Source organism: Lytechinus variegatus, chromosome 7, assembly GCF_018143015.1.
Source record: "Lytechinus variegatus isolate NC3 chromosome 7, Lvar_3.0, whole genome shotgun sequence".
NCBI classification, from domain to species: Eukaryota; Metazoa; Echinodermata; class Echinoidea; order Temnopleuroida; family Toxopneustidae; genus Lytechinus; species Lytechinus variegatus.
In genome coordinates, this window is record NC_054746.1 from 43,760,801 (window position 1) to 43,783,888 (window position 23,088).

The 23,088-nt window shown below is 34.6% G+C and overlaps 1 protein-coding gene across 1 annotated transcript in view; it reads right to left on the bottom strand.

Moving 5' to 3' along the window:
• LOC121419395 (protein unc-79 homolog) overlaps positions 1-23,088 on the bottom strand; it is a 52,666-nt gene that overhangs the window by 22,313 nt on the left and 7,265 nt on the right. The window contains exons 6-28 of the mRNA XM_041613849.1: positions 22,803-22,858; positions 21,871-21,994; positions 20,262-20,326; positions 19,486-19,574; positions 19,009-19,078; positions 18,168-18,376; positions 17,554-17,644; positions 16,187-16,373; positions 15,692-15,723; positions 15,126-15,229; positions 14,540-14,627; positions 13,817-14,029; positions 13,128-13,430; positions 11,974-12,267; positions 10,320-10,571; positions 8,156-8,419; positions 6,663-6,680; positions 3,836-3,995; positions 3,111-3,235; positions 2,316-2,464; positions 1,696-1,853; positions 1,075-1,256; positions 272-473 (exon numbers count right to left, since the gene is read on the bottom strand). Coding sequence (XP_041469783.1) covers positions 272-473; positions 1,075-1,256; positions 1,696-1,853; positions 2,316-2,464; positions 3,111-3,235; positions 3,836-3,995; positions 6,663-6,680; positions 8,156-8,419; positions 10,320-10,571; positions 11,974-12,267; positions 13,128-13,430; positions 13,817-14,029; positions 14,540-14,627; positions 15,126-15,229; positions 15,692-15,723; positions 16,187-16,373; positions 17,554-17,644; positions 18,168-18,376; positions 19,009-19,078; positions 19,486-19,574; positions 20,262-20,326; positions 21,871-21,994; positions 22,803-22,858 — 3,435 coding nt within the window. The remainder of the gene's footprint in view (positions 1-271; positions 474-1,074; positions 1,257-1,695; positions 1,854-2,315; positions 2,465-3,110; positions 3,236-3,835; positions 3,996-6,662; positions 6,681-8,155; positions 8,420-10,319; positions 10,572-11,973; positions 12,268-13,127; positions 13,431-13,816; positions 14,030-14,539; positions 14,628-15,125; positions 15,230-15,691; positions 15,724-16,186; positions 16,374-17,553; positions 17,645-18,167; positions 18,377-19,008; positions 19,079-19,485; positions 19,575-20,261; positions 20,327-21,870; positions 21,995-22,802; positions 22,859-23,088) is intronic.

Here is a 23,088-nt window from a genome sequence, read left to right on the forward strand (position 1 = left end):
TAAGTAAGCAGGGGGTGTTTCATGAAAGGACTTGTCGGACATTTTATCCGACAAGTACCAGTTTATCCGACAGTTACCATAGGAACAGAGCCTCTCAGCCAATCAGAATCAAGGAAAGATGTCAGATCTGACAACTTGTCGGATGAAAATATTGATGGAATGCTCCCCAGGAGAAGCAGATGACAGGAGAATTGGGTAGAAAAAGACTGGGTGAATAAATGAGAGAGGTAGTCAAGGGTTTGAAAGGTAGCAATCTTAAGTAGTAACTTACCCATAGGGAATGGAAACTCCTTGTTTTGTTCCATGTCCACCTGTGCTTCAAGAGCTAGAGTATCGAGACGATTCATAAAGAATTCCCAAGAGAGTACAGGAGCTACTGGCATGTAATGATGTAGAAGACGTAGCTTGGATAGAATCAAGACACGATCCTCAAGGACTGAGTCCCATTGAAACTCAAGACAACCTACCAATACCTGATCATAGTTAGAATATAGAGACAGGAGCTTATCAATAAGTGGTGTATGAAGGAAAAATATATCTCACAATGAAATATTGATTGGTGAGGGAAAGTGATTTCATAATTTCTCTTATCAAACTATTCACTTTTGCCACTACACACTTTATTTATTATCAATGACCACATCCATCAATCACCTCTATGGAAAGGTCTACCATGAACGACAACTATTGGTCTAGTTCCTGCATTTGTGATAACACATTCGCATATCTTTGTAAATTATCATCTCAGCTTAAACAATTTAAAGTCATTAAATACCAGCTGGTTAAATCCCAAAGTACTAAAACTATGAGATACTAAAACAGTCAAAAATTTCAAATCTATTGCATGCATTCTTATGCTTACTGTGTTATTGTCCATACCTCAATGATAACATAAACTGTTCTACTTCTTATTCACAGACAGTAATGAATGATATGGATGCCATATGAGCTGATTAACTGAACCTTTACTGTTAAAGATTTGTGTCACAATTGGCATTTCAAAGTCGATCCACAACTTCAGACCAGAAATGACATAAAACCTGAGTTCAGAATATAATCCTATATGATGGTTACCTTGATGACTTTCATTGGAATACTCTCAATCATCAGTATAGCCCTAGCTGATACAGCAGGACAGATATCTTCTGTAGCAACCACCAATGAACTGAAGGCATGTGCAAGAGATCCCATAATAACAGTGTTGTTTCCAAGAGATTTCTTCTCTACACATCTCAGCATCACTGTCACTCTCTCAGCTGTCAATACAAACGAGCGAAGATAAATAAAACAATGTCATACACATTAGAACTGACAAATAATCATGCTTGGATGAAACAATCTAAGATTTTCTTCAGAAGGATTTCACTCAAATAATATTCAAATTACAAGTTTCTTTCGTTTGGAAAGCATTATGTTATTTCAAGGTATTAGCAAGACAAAATTAGTTAACTTCATGTCTGTCATAACACCTACACACAAACAAGTGATATTAAATGGCAAACCAGTGTTCATTTCTAACCTTTAATTCATTAAAAAGAAAGCACTCGAAAAGAGCAAGGGCAATATGTGAGCATAAATAAAATATCATCGAATTTATCTTATTGATTGATTGAGGCTTTGAAATATTTGTAAAATAATGAAACATACAAATTAATGATGAAAAGATGCTTGCCTTGTTATGATAGAGGTACTTACCTGCTCTGAATCTAGTCTGCCAGCTTTCACTTTCCACCTCATTATCAACCAATCTCCACATCACATCAGCTCCACAAGGAAGGGCAAAACAATGGAGGATCAGAGGCACTAAGAGCTCAACAACATGAGATAACTCTCCTTCCAACAGGTTCCAGAAACTGAAATCAAATTGATATGATATGTAATCATCTCATCGATCATCATCACCATTTTCATCATCATCATCATCATCAGTAGCGGACCGTGACCCGGCAGAGACAAAGCATCGGGGGGGGGGGGGGCACTGCATTGTTTGTGAACAATGCTGTGCCCCCCCCAATGCTTTGTCTCCTCCGGGTCACGGTCCGCCACTGATCATCATCATTAGTAGCAGCACTGCTATGAGACAACAGTGAAATTGAGAAAATTGCAAAGGCATAATTACCTCAGAAAATGACACAGATCTTATTTAAAAGTTGATAAGAAAGAATACAACATTGGAGATATTATCAGGTTATCAAAGAGAATTCATCAATCTCAAAAGAAATAAAAGAAACAAATACCTTCCTGTCATCTCATGATCTAATCATGTAAATAGCCTCTTTATTATCAAAGACAATGGAAATGAAAGAGTTAAATACCTTGGAATGAGTAAATTCTCCTGTGCATAGACCAGGAATCCTACTTGATCCTTAGCAGCTTGTCTAAGGCATTCCGCATTCAAACACAACACTTTGACACAGTTCAAAAGATTCAGCAGAACATTGGGGTCTGGATGCTTGGATACCTCCTGAAAATTAATCAGAAATTCACTATGATAAATATCTAAAACCAAAAGGATGCATAGTGACACATTTTATCCTTAAAATAATGGCCTTTATTTAAATATTAATATTTGATCAAGCTTTAATATATCTGTATGTTATTTTTTGTCACATATGTTGATTTATGATTTTCAATTGTTTTCTATCAGGGCCAAATGGAGACAAGAACTTTGTGATACCATGGATGACTGATTGACACATCAAAAACAGGTCTAATCATTTTTTGTTCAGATGGTTCCTCTTAATTATCAACTTTAATATCATTATTTCTTCAATCGGATGTCTATCTTATTCAATGTTTGGATCAATTGACAAGAATGTTTACTTTCCTTTCTTAAAATGATTCAGCATAATCCTAGAAACTGAGGATTATCTTCTGTTACTGGGGGTGCTGTGACAATGCTCAGCACCCCCAGAATAATTCTCTGTGGCAAGGTCCATGCAATTCAGTACCAAGAGACAAAGTTTTCTGGTTGCCTGTTTTATATCATCAACGAAGCTCAGTGTTTGGGATCCAGTTTGGATAAATTGAGTGTTGCTATGCTAGACAGCACTCTACTATTTAGTTTTGAGTAATTTAATCTGGACTTGCTGTTTGGGTGGTTTATTTACCTGGAGTAACATGAAGAGAAGTTGAAGTGATCTTGGAAGCTCTTCTAGTTTGATGGTAAAATCACCATGTCCTGTATGCCATGTGGACTTGTCTTGATCTTTCTTACCAGGTTTTCCTTTGTCTCCTTTAAACAAATCAAATTAGGAAATAAAGATTTTATTCATTTGAATTTTTTTGAATAAACATAAGTGATTTTTAATAACAACTGAAAGAAATAATGAAAACTTTCATGACACAATAAAAAAAGAAGCCAAAATGATGCGGGCCTGAAATGAGAAGCACAAGAAATATAAAGCGTTCCGAAGGAAAAGAGAAGAGGATAACAGATAAAAAGAAATAGAAGAGAGAGAGAAGAAAAAAGGATAAAAAGAGGAGTATAACAAGAAAAGAAGGAATAAATTTTAAGAAGTAAAAGAAAAAGTTGAAGAATCAGTACAAAAAACAGCAGAAGAAGAGCAGGGGAGCGTTTCATCAACATATTTTGTCCGACAAGTTGTCAGATCTGAAAACTTTCCCTGAATCTGATTGGCTGACAGGTACTGTTGCTATGGTAATTGTTGGATAAAACAAGACTTGTCGGATAAAATCCTTTCATGAAACGCTCCCCAGGAATAATAACAGCAGAAGAAATGCAAAAGAAAAAAAAGAGAAATAAAACAGACACAGAAAGAAAAATAGAAATGGACAATGAAGGGAGGACAAAAAAGTTTGACTACTCTTGTACCTTTTTGTGGTTTGAGTCCTCCTGGTTTCTTAGCTGCTCTCTCTTTCTCTGCTTTAAGATTAGATACAGCTGAGAAGGCTTGAACTGTTTCAGCTTTCAATACTTCATGTCTAACCTCAGTAGCAGCTAATAGACCCTGGGCTGTTGAATCAGTCTTGTTCTAAACAGGGATCAATGAATGGCATAACATTTCATAACTAAATAATGTTCAAATATCATTTTAACATGATAAAGCTCATCTTATGATCAGATTTTACATGAAATCAGTAGATGAAATTACTACAGATTATTATAGATTAATTTGTATTTTGATAGAAAAAATTCTTAAGTGATTCATATGAGACTATAGGTTGCATGAATGTAATGATGATGATGGTGGTGCTGATGATGATGGTGGTGATGATGATGGTGATGATGATGATGGTGACAATAATGATGATGGTGATATTGGTGCTGATGATCATGACGATGATGGTGATGATAATTATGGTGGTGATGATGGTGGAGATGATGATGACGATGGTAATTGTAATGGTGATGGTGGTGATGATAATGATGATGATGATGATAATGGAGATGATGATGGCGATGATAACTCTGGTGATGGTGGAGATGATGATGATGGTGAGAACGGTAAATCTAGGCAAAATATTTCATCTTTAAGTTGTCTTTATTAAGGAAATACTGTAATTGATAAGATTTGCTTAATGATTATGGACGAGTGATGTCAGATTAGTCAGGATTGTAATATTAGTAAAGTCAATAAAAGGAATGTGAACTCTGCTACATCATGTATGTACAAGATGTGTAAAAATAACAAAATGCATGAAATATTTCACTTCTTTCACATACTTAATTCAGCTTTATCTGAATGTACAACTGAAATAGTTCGATGTCATGATTCAAGACATAATTGTTTGACTGTGCAGTCAAAATCTAAGTCTCTGCTATTGACAGATCAAGAATATATTAGAAACCACCTAGGTTTTGTAAAATTTTGAAATAATGACATCTTTGACCTGTGACACTAATAATGACTCCAAACTCTAATCAGATTGGCATTCTCATATGCATACATAAGATGGCTTTGAAGTCAGTCCCTCAAATAGCTCTTTGGTTATCATAAGAACAAGACATTTCAATATAGGAATTTTGAGGGCTATGAGATTAGATCCCAATTACACCCCAAAATGAATCAGATCATAATCACAACTGAATACATTTTGACCAAAAATATTTCAAACAGTTTTTCAAATATTATGAGAACCCAATCAGAGAACAAGAATGAGAAAGTTGGCCCTACAGCATAATACTTACAGCAACCAGTTACCATCGGTGGAAAAATTAACAAAATACAAATGAGATCATGCAGAATAACATTTTGTCATTCCTTCATGATTTAAACTTTTTTCAACACAAGTTGCTTTTCACCACAATTTTAATAAAAATTATTTCAGAATTCTTTGATAAGGGATATTTGTCAATAATACTTGACAATATCTACATGATTAAGTTTCTAACTGCTACAATCAAGCACTATTCCTCCATACAAATAAAATACATTTAGTTTAATTTCTGAGTATAGTCACAAATGTACAAAGGCAAAGGTATTAATTTGATGCGGTAGGCCTACAATTGTACATCAAGGTAACAAATTCATTTGTTCGTTAGAATGTGAGGTACATTGGACCAACACTGAACATTAATATATTTGTTGTGTTAAATGCTGCCTACTTGGATTTTCAGGGACTTGCAGGACACGATTAGACATTACATAAAGACAACAACAACAAAGAACAATCATCACCATTCTCACTTGTGGGTGATTTCAAAGGTTTCACAGGGATAAAATAATAATTACTGATACTTTAGTTTTCTTTATTTTAAGGCGTAAAATTTTGATTAGTTGAATGCTTGTTTACTACACCAAGTAGGGAACATAATTATAATCGCTTTCATATATTCTATGGGAGAACTTCATTCAATTGTCTTCTGAAAGTTGGAACAAAAAAACAGAATACAACACACTCCAATATCAATCTTCCAATTGATTCAGAATTCGCTCTCCCCCCCAAAAAAAAAAAAAGATGGAACATTTTGAAGTATTCTGCTATAGAATCAGAATAAAAATTAATAACCTATAAGACTAAAGATTGTTTGTATCATGGTGAAATTGAATAAAGAAAAAAAAATTAAAGAAATTCCAATACAAATTTGGTAAATAATGTACAATTTAGATTAGGCAAATTTTTTTAAACATTGAATTGTTTCAAGTTTTGTTTTATAATGATGATCCCCAGCATTTATTTTGCGCCATATTTCTGTTAAAAACTTTCAGAGGCGCAGGCTCATCCAATCAAGCTAATTATACACATCTGCTGAAATAAGTGAATTTTGAGAGACGATTTTTGAAGGCACATATAAAGGTATTAATAATTTGATAATGACGTCTAAATCTTCCTATAATAAAATGAAAGTAAGGTACATTTAAGACGATATTTTCATCTCTAAAGCAAGAGCATGAATCATACAAACAAGAAACACTTTGAACAAACAATATGACAAAGATAACAGTCATCTAGGTTCCATCCTCCATGTCTTACAGGCCAGCAGTCAGCTATGGTGCAAAATACTGGTCTGAATACTAAGACTATATGAAGTGCTAGGAAGTGCTGGTTGTGAAAGCAAAGGTCATGGGTCAATATTCTTTGAAAAAATAGACATAAATGAAATGGAGAAAGACAGACAGAAAGAGAAAGAGAAAGAGAGGAAGGAAAAGTAAGAGAGGAAAAAAGGTAGAGATTAATATAGCATGACAAATATTTACCTCAGGGACAGTGAGCCCCTGTAATTCCAACCCACAGAAGAGAAATAAAAACAAATGGAAAGAGTCATGGAAAGGTGAAAGAAAATGTGAGCATGAAAAACAGAAACTGAAACAGAAAAAAAAAACAGTGCAAGATGAGATTTGTGAAAAAGAAACTAATCAAGTTGAAATTGACAGAGAATCATCTATGAGATTTAAAAAATGACCGTGATGAGATGTAACATAGATTGAAAGAAACTACAGTATATCATGAAGAAAGAAGTATAAAGTAACTCAAATCTACAAACTTAAAGGCACAAATTCACAAAGGTGGTTTTTAAAACCATCTGTTAAGCCCATGGTTTATGCAGATTTACTGTATAAATTATGCTTATTTACCATGAATATATAAAAAAATGTCCAATGCTGATGCATGCTTTTGTCACAGTGCGCCAAAATGACGCTATTTTATTCACGAGTCCACTGTTTTGAATTAATGAGTCCGCTCTTCAAACAGTGGACTCATGAATAAAAATGCCTACTTAACGATGGCAACAGGCGTCAATTCGGTGCACTGTGACAAAAGCGCACATCAGCATTGCACATTTTTTTATACAAGCTGTAAATAAGCGTAATTTATACAGGAAATGTGAATAAACCATGGGTTTAACCAATGGTTTTAAAAACCACCTTTGTGGATTCAGGCCAATGTATCTCTGGAATAGTAATAAAAACAGTATATTATCAATAACAAATTTATCTATATCTAGTGAATTACAGAAGTCCAAGGAAACTTGAGATGCTCTTAAACTGCATACATTAACAAAAAACTACCAAAGTAGTATGGATCTGCAAGTCTACAAAATAGAATCAACTTGATGTGCTCTTTTTGCATATACAGAATACTATATTGCCGTAACAGGAGCCGGGATAAATCAGTTTGTAGAGCATTGGTTCAATGCCCTATTGGGAAAGTGTGATATCTTTTTTTTTAACATTAATTTTCTATGATTTTGTGTTGCTGCTGGATGAAAGGCAAATCAATAATGGACCTGATAAATTGATGTTTTCTAATCTATAACTGTCACAAAACACTAAGTGTGGGACAAATACAAAGTAACAATGAATGATGTCAGATTGAGAAAATATGTTCAAAAAGAATATTTGATGTTTATCAGGGACCAGTTACAAAATGCATTGAAATCAAACACAACTTGATTCTTAACCAATAAAAGCACACATTTTGGAATCTTGTGATAATTTTTTTGAGTTGTGATTAAAACTAATATTTTCTGCAACATGCCTCTGAAGTTCTTTTTTTTTATTGGAACTGAGCTAAGAATGACAGTGCCAAATTCTAATGATCTCCTAGACAAAAGAGAACAGTATGGACATATAAAATAACAAGATGACACACAAAAGAGAGAAAAGCTTTAACAAACGATTCCATAATTCTTTAAAGTTTTTTAAAGTTGCAATCATTGTTTTTTTTGTAATCACAAGCCAACACTCACCTTGGTTATCCTCTTATGTTTGCTCATCCCTCTATCCATTATACTCTTGTTCTTCTTGCTCTTGACATCATTTGTTTTACAGATTGTAAGGGCTTCCTCCAGACTCTTCTCAAACTGATACTCCGACACATCAGGCATGTCACAGACCTTAGTCTCACCACCAGGAGCGATTCGTTCAAGGAGTTTGAGAGATAGTTGAAACCACAGTGCCCAGAGCTCACATAGACTACATGACATCATCTTAACACCATTGGTTCCCATTGCCTGGTGATAGGAATAGAAAGGAAAGGTTTCATGAAATGATGTGGTAGTGATTAGATGTGTATTAGCTATACAAGTGGAATGCCTCTGGCCGTCTCACCTGCATCACGCGGTTCAATATAGCATCAGTGCTGACTTTGAAAACTACTCTAATTCGCACAAGATGTTCAGTGATACATGGTTACTCTTATGTCCACTTTTTATGAACTAGACCAATAAACTTACAGAGATATGATGGTTATTCAACAAAAAAACCCAACATGGCCAAAGTTCATTGACCTTACATGACCTTTGACCTTGATCATGTGACTTGAAACTCGCACAGGATGTTCAGTGATACTTGATTACTCTTATGTCCAAGATCATGAATCAGATCCATAAACTTTCAAAGTTATGATGGTAATTCAACAGATACACCCAATTCGGCCAAAGTTCATTGACCTTTGACCTTGGTCATGTGACATGAAATGCGCACAGATGTTCAGTGATACTTGATTACTCTAATGTCCAAGTTTAACGAACTAGACCAATAAACTTTCAAAGTTATGATGGTAATTCAACAGATACCCCCGATTCGGTCAAAGTTCATTGACCCTAATGACCTTTGACCTTAATCATGAGAGCTGAAACTTGCACAAAATGTTCAGTGATGCTTGATCACTATTATGTCCATGTTTCATGAATCAGATCCATAAACTGTCAAAGTTATGATGGGAATTCAACAGATACCCCCAATTCGGCCAAAGTTCATTGACCCTAAATGACCTTTGACCTTGGTCATGTGACATAAACTCACGCAGGATGTTCAGTGATACTTGATTAACCTTATGTCCAAGTTTCATGAACTAGGTCCATATATTTTCTAAGTTATGATGACATTTCAAAAACTTAACCTCAGGTTAAGATTTCGATGCTGATTCCTCCAACATGGTCTAAGTTCATTGACCCTAAATGACCTTTGACCTTGGTCATGTGACATGAAACTCTAATAGGATGTTCAGTAATACTTGATTAACCTTATGGCCAAGTTTCATGAACTAGGTCCATATACTTTCTAAGTTATGATGTCATTTCAAAAACTTAACCTCAGGTTAAGATTTGATGTTGACGCCGCCGCCGCCGTCGCCGGAAAAAAAGCGGCGCCTATAGTCTCACACTGCTATGCAGGTGAGACAAAAACCATCTTGTATCAGATCTTTGGGTAAGAACAAAACTGGGCTTTGGGTAAAGTAAATAAAAATTTGACATATTCCTTGCTATTCCTACTCTTTTATCCCTCTTTTTTCTTGCATGATAATCAATTCTTATCGTTCCTATGGATAAAGTGGAGGAGCCGTGGTGTAGTGGTTCTGACACTCGCCTTGTAAACAGAGGGTCGTGTGTTCGAATCCCACCGCGGTCAGGCGTCCTTTGGCAAGGCGTTAATCCACACTTTGCCACTCTCGACCCAGGTGCAAATGGGTACCCGGTAGGATGTGAAAGTCATTGTAGCTTAACCAGTACTGTGTGCGCCTCACAGGCGACTGACTGGAATACTCCCCAAGGAGTGGAGGATGTGCACACATTGTGTGCGGGAATGACTGATTTAATCTGATGACCGGGGTAATAATATATCTGTAAAGTGCTTAGACACGTCGTTCCGATGGAATAAGTGTTATATAAAAGCGGATTATTATTATTATAAAGTGTTTCCTCTCCTGCATGCAGCATTTAATACGCAATAAAACTTTTTGCTCACAGGGTGGTTGGTATAAAACAATAAAAGATGTGATGTGAGGACTCACTATACTAAAAAGAAAATTATACATTAAAATAAAGTCCAGTTAAAATATGTAACCAAGCTTTTACAATAAGGGCTCAATATAAGTCAAATTAATAAAATAATGATGATACAAGTGCTTACTTCATAATTAGCGGTACACTTATGACCAATAGACTTCTTTCTGTACTTCCCAGCATTGGCGCAATCTGATTCATGTTTGGCTTCTGCAGCTTTCTGTTTCTCCTCTTTCTTCTCCTTTCCTTCAGCTGAATTGGTTTCAAACATATTCTCTGTTACCCATGGTGTTTGTAGCATGGTGGTTAACAGAGCTACAAAGTCTTTTGATTGGCTATGTTCTAGACCTTGATGGAATGGTAGGTACTGGAGATCACTCTGTAAAAATCAATTAAAAACATTGATAAAAATGTAGTAGAAGTGCACATCTCACTGCAAAGCATATATATTCAAAGAACAGAGCAGACATTCATGACTTTCACTTTGACTTTGACTTTAGCATGTTCATAAGGTGTAATATTAACATTTTGTTCTAGTGTGCAGCAATGATTATATCTAAGATTGAAATGCAAATTTCTACTTGTGTGACAAGCAATATATATGATAAAAACAACAGAGCAAACATTTTTAACACCAATGAAGAGATAAATTGATACAAGATTTTTAACAGAAAAATTAAAAACATAACCAAAATACTAAAAAATTACTCAGGAGTAATTCTAGTCTATTCTAAGCGAAACATAGAGAGTGAACTGTGAAATGTACTACAAAATACAACTATCGTATATGAATTCTATTTCATAATGGGAATCTGGTGACACAAATATCAAAATGCGTTATGTAAAAAAAGACTTGTAATGTTGTTCGTTTTCTTTTTTGGAAACTGAACTAGTTTCAAAAATAAAATTTTAGGTATCTCAATGATTCAGTACTAAGATATTGTCAATTATAAATGTACCATAAAACAAATTCTCATGAGTTTTAATGGAAAGTGCACAGGAATTTTATAATGTAACAAGACTCAAGACTTCATGTAAACTAAATCAAGAGAAAAGTGAGCTTTTGCAATGTCAGAGAATGCTATTGTGTTTGAATGATCATAGCTTAACAATCCTTGGTTGTATTATAACATTATTTCTGTTACCAATAGTTCTCACTTTAATGCTTCTTTCAAAAATAAAAAAATAGAATATGGACTGATCCTTTAAGTAAATTTTCTAAATATAATCATATGTATTTTGTATTACGATATCTAATTGAGAGTAATATACATGCAGTACCGGTAAACAATCATGCAAGACCATCATGCATACCACTATAGAAGACAGAACAAGACACATATTGGAGAGGAGAGCTCATTTCATCTTGATGAACAACTGTCTAACGACTGCAAACATGCACTGAAATATAAAAAGGAAAATCACATTTTCTTATGAAAGAACATTGATCTTTTACATATATACAAGTTATGAATATTTCAGCCAGTCACATGGAAATCAAACTTTAAAATTGCATTTAAATTGGCATTATCATCATCAGCATCATTATAGCTGTCATCATCATGAACAGTCTCATTCATCAATATGCTACTAATTTCCAAAATCACTATTTTCATCGTCAACAACACCACCACCATCATCATCATCATCATCAGCAGCATCATCATCATTATCACCATCATCAATACCATCACAATCACCACCATCACCACCACCATCATCACCATCATCATCATCATCATCATCATCCTCCCCCATCTAATCACTGAATAGAATCTCACCTGCATAATCAGCAGATCCAGCATCAGCACGAAACATCGTAGCACCTCTTCCTCTGTCTGTTCCATCTTAGCCTTCTCATCTTGATCAGGACTCAAAGGAGAAGGATCAATTGTCACGTGTGGAGGTTCTGCTGGTAGAGTACCCCCTCCCCCATTGGTGGGCAGCTCTAGGGGTAGGGTCTTTGGGGTGCTAAGGACACTGGGCTTCAATGGCTCAACTTTCTTGGGAGTCTCATTGGGTTTGGGTATCTCTGTAGGTTTCAGAGCATCAGGTGGCTTGAATGGTTCTGTAATCTGTAGATAAAGGATAAAGCACTTGATAATTTTCCAATCAATCAATAAAATAATTACTACGAAAAACTATATTGAAAAGACATGAACCCCTCTTACACAAATAAGGTTTCCACAAATGTCCATCTTGGACTATGTTCAATGTTGATTTTCAAAATTAAACAGCAACGTGAATCATGATCAAAAACTCATTCCAAATCACCGAACACAAATCATGATCAGCGGTGACCATTCAGTGTTGAAAATATAAAGCCATTTATATGTTGATCGTCTTTAAATTTCCCACTTTCATTAGCGCAGCTTTAGTGCTCAAATTGACCCATCACAAGAAAGGTCAGTTCTGGCACCTGTTTGTGTAGGCTTCCACTGACAGAGAAAACTTAAAGACATTTCAAAATGCAATTGTGTTTTGTAATCATGTTGTCAGTCATGATCCATGTTGCTGATTGAAATTTGGAAACCAACATTGAACACACTCTTGGTTCCGTACACAACACATTCACTTGTGATCCTACATAATGTGGTCTCAAACCTATGGTAATGAAACAATTACTTCTATTTCTTCCAAGTGTAGTACATATCTCTTGGTGGAGCATTTTGTACTGTTGTGCAGTACTAAAAAATATAATGTCATGCTACAATGTTGATCCTTGATAGAATTTCAATGAAGTTACAGATGTACATGAATAAAGTAAAAATGCTCCCTGTTCAAGTAAAATAAAAATAGCTTCTTTTCCATGGTACAGTGGTATCCTATCCAGCTGGCCATTAAACTGTTTCAGAGAAGAAGTGGATATTATACTGGCAGATATGAAGTGTTATTGAAAGTAAGAATGTCACAAAGGCAAAAGAATGAAAATTACCTTCATGACTCCATTTCCTTTGTTCATAGTAATAGGAGACGATGGCATCAAGGTATCTGAGAAGAACTTGATGACTTGTGTTGGTCTTCCACTTTCCTCTTTCTCCTTGACCTTACTACTATCCTTGGATGATCCTAAGTTTGGTCCTACTACCACGGTAGCAGCACTGTCTGGTGAGAGGGATTGTTTGTTGGTAAACATGGCTACCTTAGCACGTTGGATGTCCATGATAGAGGCTAGGCCTTCATTGAAGATTGATAGCAGAAGCTTGATGGGAATGACAATGTCCATCTCAGAGAGTACCTGGGGATGAAAGTTTATTCAAGAAACTTCAGAAATCTTATAACACTGGTTTATTCAAATATCCCAAAATCTTATTAGAGATTCTTTTCAAAAATATTTCTACGGACATACAAACCTCTCTATATTCAACAATTTTTGGTTTTCCATTCCCAACTGGCTTGGTTTGCAGCAACATAATATACACAGTCATTGTAGATTCTAAAGGTAGTTACTGAGGCTTCAAGAACTTTGAAGAATGATGTTGTAATGTCATTGAACAAAGTTGAAAGTGACTTCATAAAATAACGGATTGGCTTCCTTTAGCCTGTTGGCTGGTGGATTGAGTTAGCCCCAATTATACCTACGGAATAGGTAGAGTTTAGGGGTTAATTTCTTTATGTTCATACCTGAAGCCAAAGCAATGCTTTCTCCTGTTCCTTGGCCTGTGAAGACTTGAACTTGATGGCAATGAAATGAAACATCTTATCAGATGAGAATGGCAAGGGACACATGTCAATGTCAAAGAGCTTGCAGAGGATATCCTGAAGCTGTGGCAGGTCTTCTTCTGTGATCTCTTGAGAGATAGATTCCATCCAAGCTGGCATGATGTGATCCCATACCTACAAACATTTGAGAGGTTCAAGATATTATCAGGGACTACACAAAATGGGTGGTTTCGAGTAAGGTGTTCAAAGTGGATATTGTTGAGGCAAAACAAACATAAGGGGTTTCATTTCTAAAAGATGTTTTTAAGTTCTGCACAAGTTTACAAATGACTTTGAAACTCTTTATTTTGCTTAATAAGATTACCCAAATTTTCCTAAAAACTCTAGGGATGTCAGCAATGAGATTGAATATCATGAACACATTAAAAAATGGCTTCTAGTCTTCTTTTAAAACACCTATTGGCCATTTTTGGTCAAGTCTGTCTTTTAACAAGAATTTTTCATTCTTATCCTCCCAGCCCTGCATAGACAAAACAATGAGGGATTGAATTAATATTCACTATGATGGATGCCAAGCAAAGCTGGGAAAAGAAAATGAATGTCACTTACTTCAACCTCAGTGTTCATAGAACATTCTGTCTTAATTGTTTACTGTTTATCAATATAGTGAAAATGTCATCTCACCTCAAAGGTGATTGTGTTGTACGGTGTAAGAGCAAAGACGTTCTTCAGTCCATCATGGAGTTCTGTAATCCGACTGCATAAGGTGTCCCTGAGAACAAAATCATAAAATATGATAACTGTTCAGTGCTGATAAGGTTTATGAAATATTACTAGGCATACAAGATGATAATTGCTGAGTGAAATTAAAGCACAATATGAGATACTTAAGATTCCTTGTGGCACAAGGGCGTATAAGGTACCTCTACAAAATCACAATCACTTTTAACTGTATGATAGTAGGGATCCTGTCCAGCATCTCACATTTTGGTATCTTCCGGCAGACAAAACATTGCACAAGGTACCAAAACAAAGGTCAGACTTTGTTGGCTGCCTCTTTTAACAGTAATCCTTCTCAGTTTATTATCCCTAAAGACTATACACAGACAGATCATGAGAGTTAATGCTGAATCTTGAAATTGGCAAAGACAGAAATAATCTGATAGACATGAACACTTATTACACCACCTTAGCCAAAGTTGGGTTAACCCAAGGGTGATCAACCACACCACTGAGAGGGTGAATAAGAAAAGAGACAGTGTTTGCTTACCAATGACCTCCTACTTTAGCATAATCTGCTGGGGTTGGCATCAAACAGGATACAAACACACTGAAATTGGTGTTGAGTAGCTTCAGTAGCCAATTGGTTACATACTGTCAAGAAATCAAAGAAAAATGATACTTCTTAACAATGCTACAGTCACATTAATGATGCCGACTCTAAACCAATCGATGGCTTGTCATTGGAAGGAATTTCATGGATATGGTTGATCTGAGTGAGCTTTGCCTGTGTGACTGTGGTATAATTGGGATGAAATGTGACTGTTTGTAATCCTTCTGGTGAGTGAATATCCTTAATGATAATGGATTTTCTGTTGAAATCATGGTAGCAAATGACAGGACAAATGTGAAAGGTCTGTTAGGTCTATGTGATGTAATTCTTGCTACCTCTATCTCATGCAATTGACAGGTCCTGTCATGTGAACAATCACTCAGAAAGAAAATACAGGAAATGCATTTTTTTCTAACAGTACAGAAATCACCATGTAAGCAAAATATGACTAGTGATACAAATTCACTGAATCATCCAAAATGTAATAAATTTTATAAACTTACATCTTTCTTCAAGCCTTCCAACACAATACTCTCTGGAAACAAAGGAAATGTTATAAAAAAAGTATTAGATATAAAAATGTGTCATGAAAAATGATTGAAAAAATGAAACATTTGCATAAATGTGATTCCATATTATAATCCATAAGAATTGACCCCCCCCCCCCTTAATAGAAAGAAACAAATTTCCATGGAGTCAATTTGACAACTTTTTATTTGTACAAATTTGACATATCAAAATAAAATCTTCTGTCAAAATATGAAATTGTGAAACTGAACCAAAATGAGATACAAAGACTATTTGGGGGCAACCATTGACAATCTCAACAGATCTTGCACATTATGCAGGTATGCTTGAGTTAGCACTTAACTTCAGACCCCATTTTCTTTTTATTCTGTTAATCTCTCCATGAGATTAACAGAATAAAATAGTTGAATCAAATAGTTATCAAAATTGATATGAGAATACCACCCAAAGATATCTTGAAGCATACTTACCCTGTGTAAGGGTTGCTGTAAAGCCATACCATTGGAACAGCATACTCAGTAATCTACCAACAATCTCACAAGGTGTTCTATCATTCGGTGTACATTTCTCTATTAGAAGCCACAAGCCATAGCGACTCAACAAACGAGAGTCTTCCTCAGTAGATTCTAGTTCAGACATATCATTCTCACGAGGAGCCTGTCAGGAAAGGATCATAATATGAGCATGAAAGCACAGCATTGTAAATCGCAACCTGATTCAAAAGTTTGAAAACTAATAGCATCATTAATCATGCAAACTTTTACACAGCAATTGAAATTAATTGAAGTGTACCAATCGCTAGTCCTCATCCAAAGGCAAGGATAACAAACGAATGTGGTCATGCTCCAAGGCACCAAAACAAATTCTCTGCCACATCTTCAGTGGGAATGCCGCTATATAAAGGCAGGATGCTTTCTGACAATACTTAATGTTCTGTCTTTGATGACATGTGAGGATTAACAATCAAAAGACTCTTGAAGGATTCCTTCATGAAAGACATCGCTTGATGTTTGGTAAGTTGCCAAAGCTCTTAGATGAAAAAAATTGTGTGATTGAAAATAATAATAATCCATTCTAACATGTATATCAATAGGAATAAAATATAACTTAAAGGAATGGTCCGAGCTGAAAACATTTATATCTAAATAAATAGAGTAAAATTCACAGAGCAAAATGCTGAAAATTTCATCAATATCAGCTGACAAATAGTGAAGTTATTGAATTCTAAAATTTAGCAATATTTTGTGAAACAGTTAAATGCACATCGTCATGAATATTCATTAGGTGGGCTGATGATGTCACATCTCCACTTTCCCTATTGTCATGTTATAATATGAAATAAAAATGTTTCCTTTTTTATACATGTGTAAATGTGTCTCCATTATGATGAAATAAGTTGCGGCAATAAATAACTAATGTACTTTATTCATTTGTCAATCCAATTGTTTTAGTTCTTGGTAGAAAAATTTCAAATAAACCTAATTTCATATAATAAAATACAAAAGAACAAGTGGGGATATATCAACAGCCTACCTATTGAATATTCATAAACACATGCCTAGAACTGTTTCACTGGAATAGTGCAAATCTTTAAAATACAATAACTTTGTTATTTGTTATAGATATCTCCAGCCTGGACCATCCCTTTAAGTACATTCAAGAGTGAAAGTAAGCATGCAAATAATTCAAAATTCGATCAATACTGGATTACAAATAATTACAGCTGGAGCACTGAAGGCTTTAATCAAGATTTATTAAAATTAACATTGATTGTAACATTACAATAGACAGTCAAATAATTGTTAAAATAAACGATATGACTGGAATGGAGGCTGACCTGTGAGAATTCATCAGCAGACTCGGGTTCATCGACCTCAGCAGCAGCCATCAAAGGATCTTTCTCTATCACATGGGCTTCCTTCAAAAGACTAAAGAAAAAAACAAAGATAACTTAACATTATCATCTCATCGTTTATTATACAATTTCTAAAATCAATTATGAAATATCATGAGATGTTAAAGCAGTGTCAAACTGCAATCAAAGACTCTAGGATGCACAAAATTGTGATGGGTTAAAAGGGCTTCTCTACCTCTTAGACTTGGACATGAAATCATTTTTCTTCACCATATTTTTGTAAATATCCACTTCCTAATAAGTACATTTAGTACAATTAGAAGTAAATTACCATCATCTTCATCATCAACATCAACACCATCATCACTATCATCATCATCATCATCTTCTTTATCATCATCACTATCATCAACATCTTCTTCATCACCATCATCATCATCATTGTCATAGTCATCTCATCGTCATCATCATTATCTAATCATCATCATCATCATCTAATAATCATCACCATCATCACCACCACCACCACCACCAACACCACCCTCATCATCATTATCATCATCACCAACACCATCATCTTCATCTCAACTACAAACCTGATAATTGCTTCCACCAGTACAATCTGTGTTTCTTTATCACATGACCATGGATCATGAGGGAACTCCTGTATGACATGTTCACTATCCCTAGGATGTATAGCATGATGACAACATAAGCAGTAGCATACTGGTTTATTCCCATGCTGCCCTGTACATTCTGATGCAAAGCAGGTATAGAGGGCAGTCTTGTCATGTGAAGCACAGTTCTGTAAGAATATACAATGGATGAAAACATTACTGCAATATTCAAATGATTACAGGGTGTATTAAGAAAATGTGAAATTTCCAAAATATTTTCATTTAATCAACTATAATTTCTTAACCCCAGTGGAACACTCAATCTTATCAAATGTGTTTTATGACAAACAAATATTGCATTGTAAAAAAAAGAATATAAAAATGTAATCAAAATCAAAATATCAAATGGATTTTTTTTTAGAATCACACATGGCTTTTAAAAATGTGTTCAGTAATACAAAAATTATGTGATTGACTGAATCATCAATTCTGATTGGTTTCTTGTCAGGTTTTGAAAAAAGATGTGCATGCAATAGTGATCATGATCAGCCATTACCGTTTTAAAAATGAGTAACCAGTGTTAATGGCGCATTCAGATTTCACCAACGATGGCTGTATGGAAAGTCGAAAACAGCCATTTTATCATTTTTGTACCAGTTTCCTGAAAGTGGTTCATGTAGAAATCTGTAAAACAATTCTTTTAATGTGCGGACACCACAATAAGTTCTATGAGATATTTGATCAATTCATTTTACCTGTATATTTTGCAATTTCTTATCAACACTTCATGTACTATCATGAGTATAGATTGAGGCCCTACCTTGTTTTCACAAGTTCTGGATACATTTTCCAGGGGTGTAAGTACATTCTGCATTGGCTTAGTAAGTTCTCTAAAGGAAAAAACAAATATATAACAAACAGAAATCACAGTAAAAAGTATCATAATCAAACTGAACAAACAGAAATCATTGCTACAGACAAAATTTTATATTTTCTCCAATATAGTGAGTGTACATTTCAAATTAAAAAAGTACAATATAATTTATACCATTTCAAAGAAGGTCTTTCTGTCTCTAAAACCTGTAACTATATTTCAAACGTGATATAAATTGGACATTCTGTTCTGTCATAAAAAATGTACTTAGAAAATAAAAAATTTATTTTTGCAAAGTTCAATTCAATGAATTTTCATATAAAAAGTAAGAACCAAAACAGATTTTTCATTTTAATTTCCCAGTAAATTGAAAATCACTCTTCAAGTACATATACTGGATCAGTCTCTAAAATGAATACATACCTGCTGACGTACTCACTGCAGACAGAGCAGAGATAGAGGGGAGGCGGCTGCTTGCTATGTTTACCTGATATGGATGGATCCATACACATCTGTATTCAATAATAAACATGGATGGTGGAATGCTTTGATTAATTACCACACAAATAGTAGAGAGGCTAATACTATTCCAAGAGATTGTTTATCATCACCTCTAGTCTGACATTTGGCATGAGGTTATCATTGCATAAATATCATACAATTTCAGGGAATAAATACCATCTTGGATGATTTCATAGAACAGTTCTGAAGCTACGCATAACTTTACAAAGAGCTGGGATATCTCATTTTAATGACCACCTGAAGGTTTTATCTTTATACAACCAATTTTTTAAATCAATTTTATTTAAAGTTTTGAGGTGTCAAAATATAGTTTGCAATAAAAAAATGTATTTTATATGAAATAATAATCGACATTAACAAATTCAATTGCTTGTCATTTTTTAGTTTTAAAATTTGAAGGTAACTTTACTAATGCTGTATCAATCACATGCAAGCTATCAATTTATATCATAAGGATCAAGTTTAGCACAATTTAGATATTCACAGCAGGGAATAAACATTGTGGAGTAAGATTCAAACTCGTAACTCTTTGATAAAAATAGAGCACAACACCATACCACTTCCACAAATAACAATGCAAACTCTACACTTCTTTATGTTGGGTAAGTAGATTTCACAAAAAAAAAATAAAAAGTGAATATTGGTTAATTAAAATAAATGCAATACAGATAATATACCTTTACAGCAGCATTGTTGACTGGTGTCAAACAGTTAGATCTTTGACACAGGATTGGCTTCCAACCTAAACATACAATGATATCAATTAGAGTTACGTTAGAACTGTGTTAGTTGTTACCATCACATGAAGTTAACACTGCAATATTATTTGATCAAAAAGTTATTCAACACAATTATGCAATATCTTCATTGAATCTGATTGGGACATCCAGAATACATCACTACAGTGCGTATCAAAAAAAAGTTTACACTTAGAAAAAATCGTGTAAAATTATATATTTGTAATATCCTGACGATGTTTCCACATTTTAGCATTGGTACAGATCCATTTAAGCAAGTGACGATATAACTGTCGAAAAATATTTCCGCTTGAGTGAGCACCACTTACTTTTGAAAAGTTGGTGAAAAATGATTTGCGCAGAACTTTGAAATAGTTATGCGAATAAAAGTAGACCTTAATCATGAAGAACACGTGGAAATTAGCTAGTAAAATTGATTTGAAGATATCTTTTACCTTTTTAAACTTGTTTCCTTGCCCAAAACAGTTCGAAGAGTGCATTGCGCCCCACCCCACTCCCCCACACACCGAGTCCATCGTGACGATATTTGCTTTACACTGAGCTGTGATTTACATGAAATGGCTTAGGCTTGATTTTCATTTTGTTAATCATTGCCAAGCTTGGAAAAAGTGTGGAGAAACAAGTATTAAATGAAAAATGAAATGTAAACCAACTTTAAATGATAAAAACTTAGTAAAAAATGCTGGAGATGTCTGATATAAAATTTTGTTCAGATTCAGTTATGTCCTCAGATCTAGCTGGCACAAAAGGGGTAAAGGTTGTGTTGAAATTTCAAATTTGGGCGGCAAAATTGTTACAAAATGCTTAAATGTATCCATTTTATTTCAATTGGCTAAAAGTGCTAGGGAAATTTATGAGAAATGCTTTGCAGGTTTAGTTTGATTTCGCCCTTTCCCCTTGACACAGCGTGAAAACAAGCATTTCTGCGCAAACAGATTTCTGCGAGCTTTACAAAAATGGACAGCGCTCACTCAAGTGTAACATTCTGTCAAAACTTTTACTTTCATTGGATAGATGAGACCCAAACCCATAATTATATGTGAAAAAATTACCCACATGTTGTATATTTTTTAATTCCCAGGGCTTTTTCAAAGTGTAAACTTTTTTTTGATACGCACAGTATAAGGACACCACTGCAAGGTCTATATCAAGTTTTAAGAAGATTCATCCTTCATTTGTTTCATTGAGAAATCTTGCTTTGTACTCTTCTGCACTAATTCGCTGATTAAAGTTTGGTATTGTAGTATTATGTAAAAGACTTGATATATAGATCTCAATATAAAGGAAAAGACAGGTCTTATAGAGGTTGATATCCTCAGTCTTTAGTGACACTGAATTTCTTATGGATTTAATTATTTTAGCAGTCCATCTGTCTGGAAGAAATACACCAGTGACTAGCAGCATCGGTCAATTATGTTTAGGCTGACCATTTTATCCCAGCTACAATTATGTTGCATGAACAAACAAACAATTTGTCAACCCCTCTATATGCAAGGAAAATGAAATGAATAAATTTGAATGAACTCACATGCGTAGGTAAACTCCCTATTATCCATACTAGAAGGGACCAATGCTGGCCAGTAATGGAAGAGAAGATTAGCAGCTGCACCTCTAGCTGTCGACGGTCCAAAGGCAATAGTACACAAAATGTCCTAATGAAAAACAATAAAAATATATCATTTACAGAACTTACAAACTTCAAAAGAGCAAATTAGTAATCTGTAGTTCCAATAAATTTTGATCAATATTTTTTTGTAATTGACTATACCAACCACTCCCCTGAAGTTCAAAAGCACATCCATTTTGCTCAATATGATGTAAATGTAAACTATGACTACATTGAATTCTTGGTCTAGACATTAAAACTCAAGTTATTATATCAAATAGCTTACAAAAATCCTTTGGACTGCTCTTTCTCTTCAGGAATAAAACAATTTCTGTGTCTGATTTAGATGCAATGCTACTGCCATGGTCAGCATAACACTTACTGTGTGGTTTTAAAGTTAAACTTTCTTCTCAATCAACTTTCTTTACTTCATCTTTCTTCTTTTCCCCTTTTTCTGCCCAATATTCATACATTTGAAGCCTTATCATACTTTAGAAATTCTCAGTTTTGGTAAAAGGTTGGCAACTCTGCATTAATCAATTTGGGGGACTGCCTGCTAACTAAAATAAATTCTCTCTCACAACTCTCTGAAATTAAAACAAAAATATTTTCTTGGACACAAAGGGTGATTAAATTCAATCATATGCTACAACAAGCCTAATCAGACTACCAAAGAATTGCAATTAGGATCACCAGGAACTAAAGAAAACAGCTACATGTAATGAGGAAAGAAGATCAATCATGAGAAAATCATAATGATGACAAATGTTTGACCCCCATTGGGTTATAGAACCAATAATTTTACATGTATTTGAAAATGGCTGTCGATCAAATATTTGATAAATTTTACTAACCTTAAACACTTCAGGCTTGTATGTCATAATGCATTCAACCAGCAACGCATGGTGAGCTAAATTGGAAAAGAAACGTTACAGGTCCCGTAATACAAAGTTAAGCACATGATTAATGGGCTGATTTTTATGCTTGATTACATTAATCATTGTGTGCAATCAAGTATACAAATCAACCCTTCAATCATCAACTAAGTTTTGGATCCTGCCCTTCCTGTTGATAAATTTCTTATTAAAGCAAGACCCAAACGTAATATCAAAGCTAAGAAATTTGTAAACTTTGATGCTA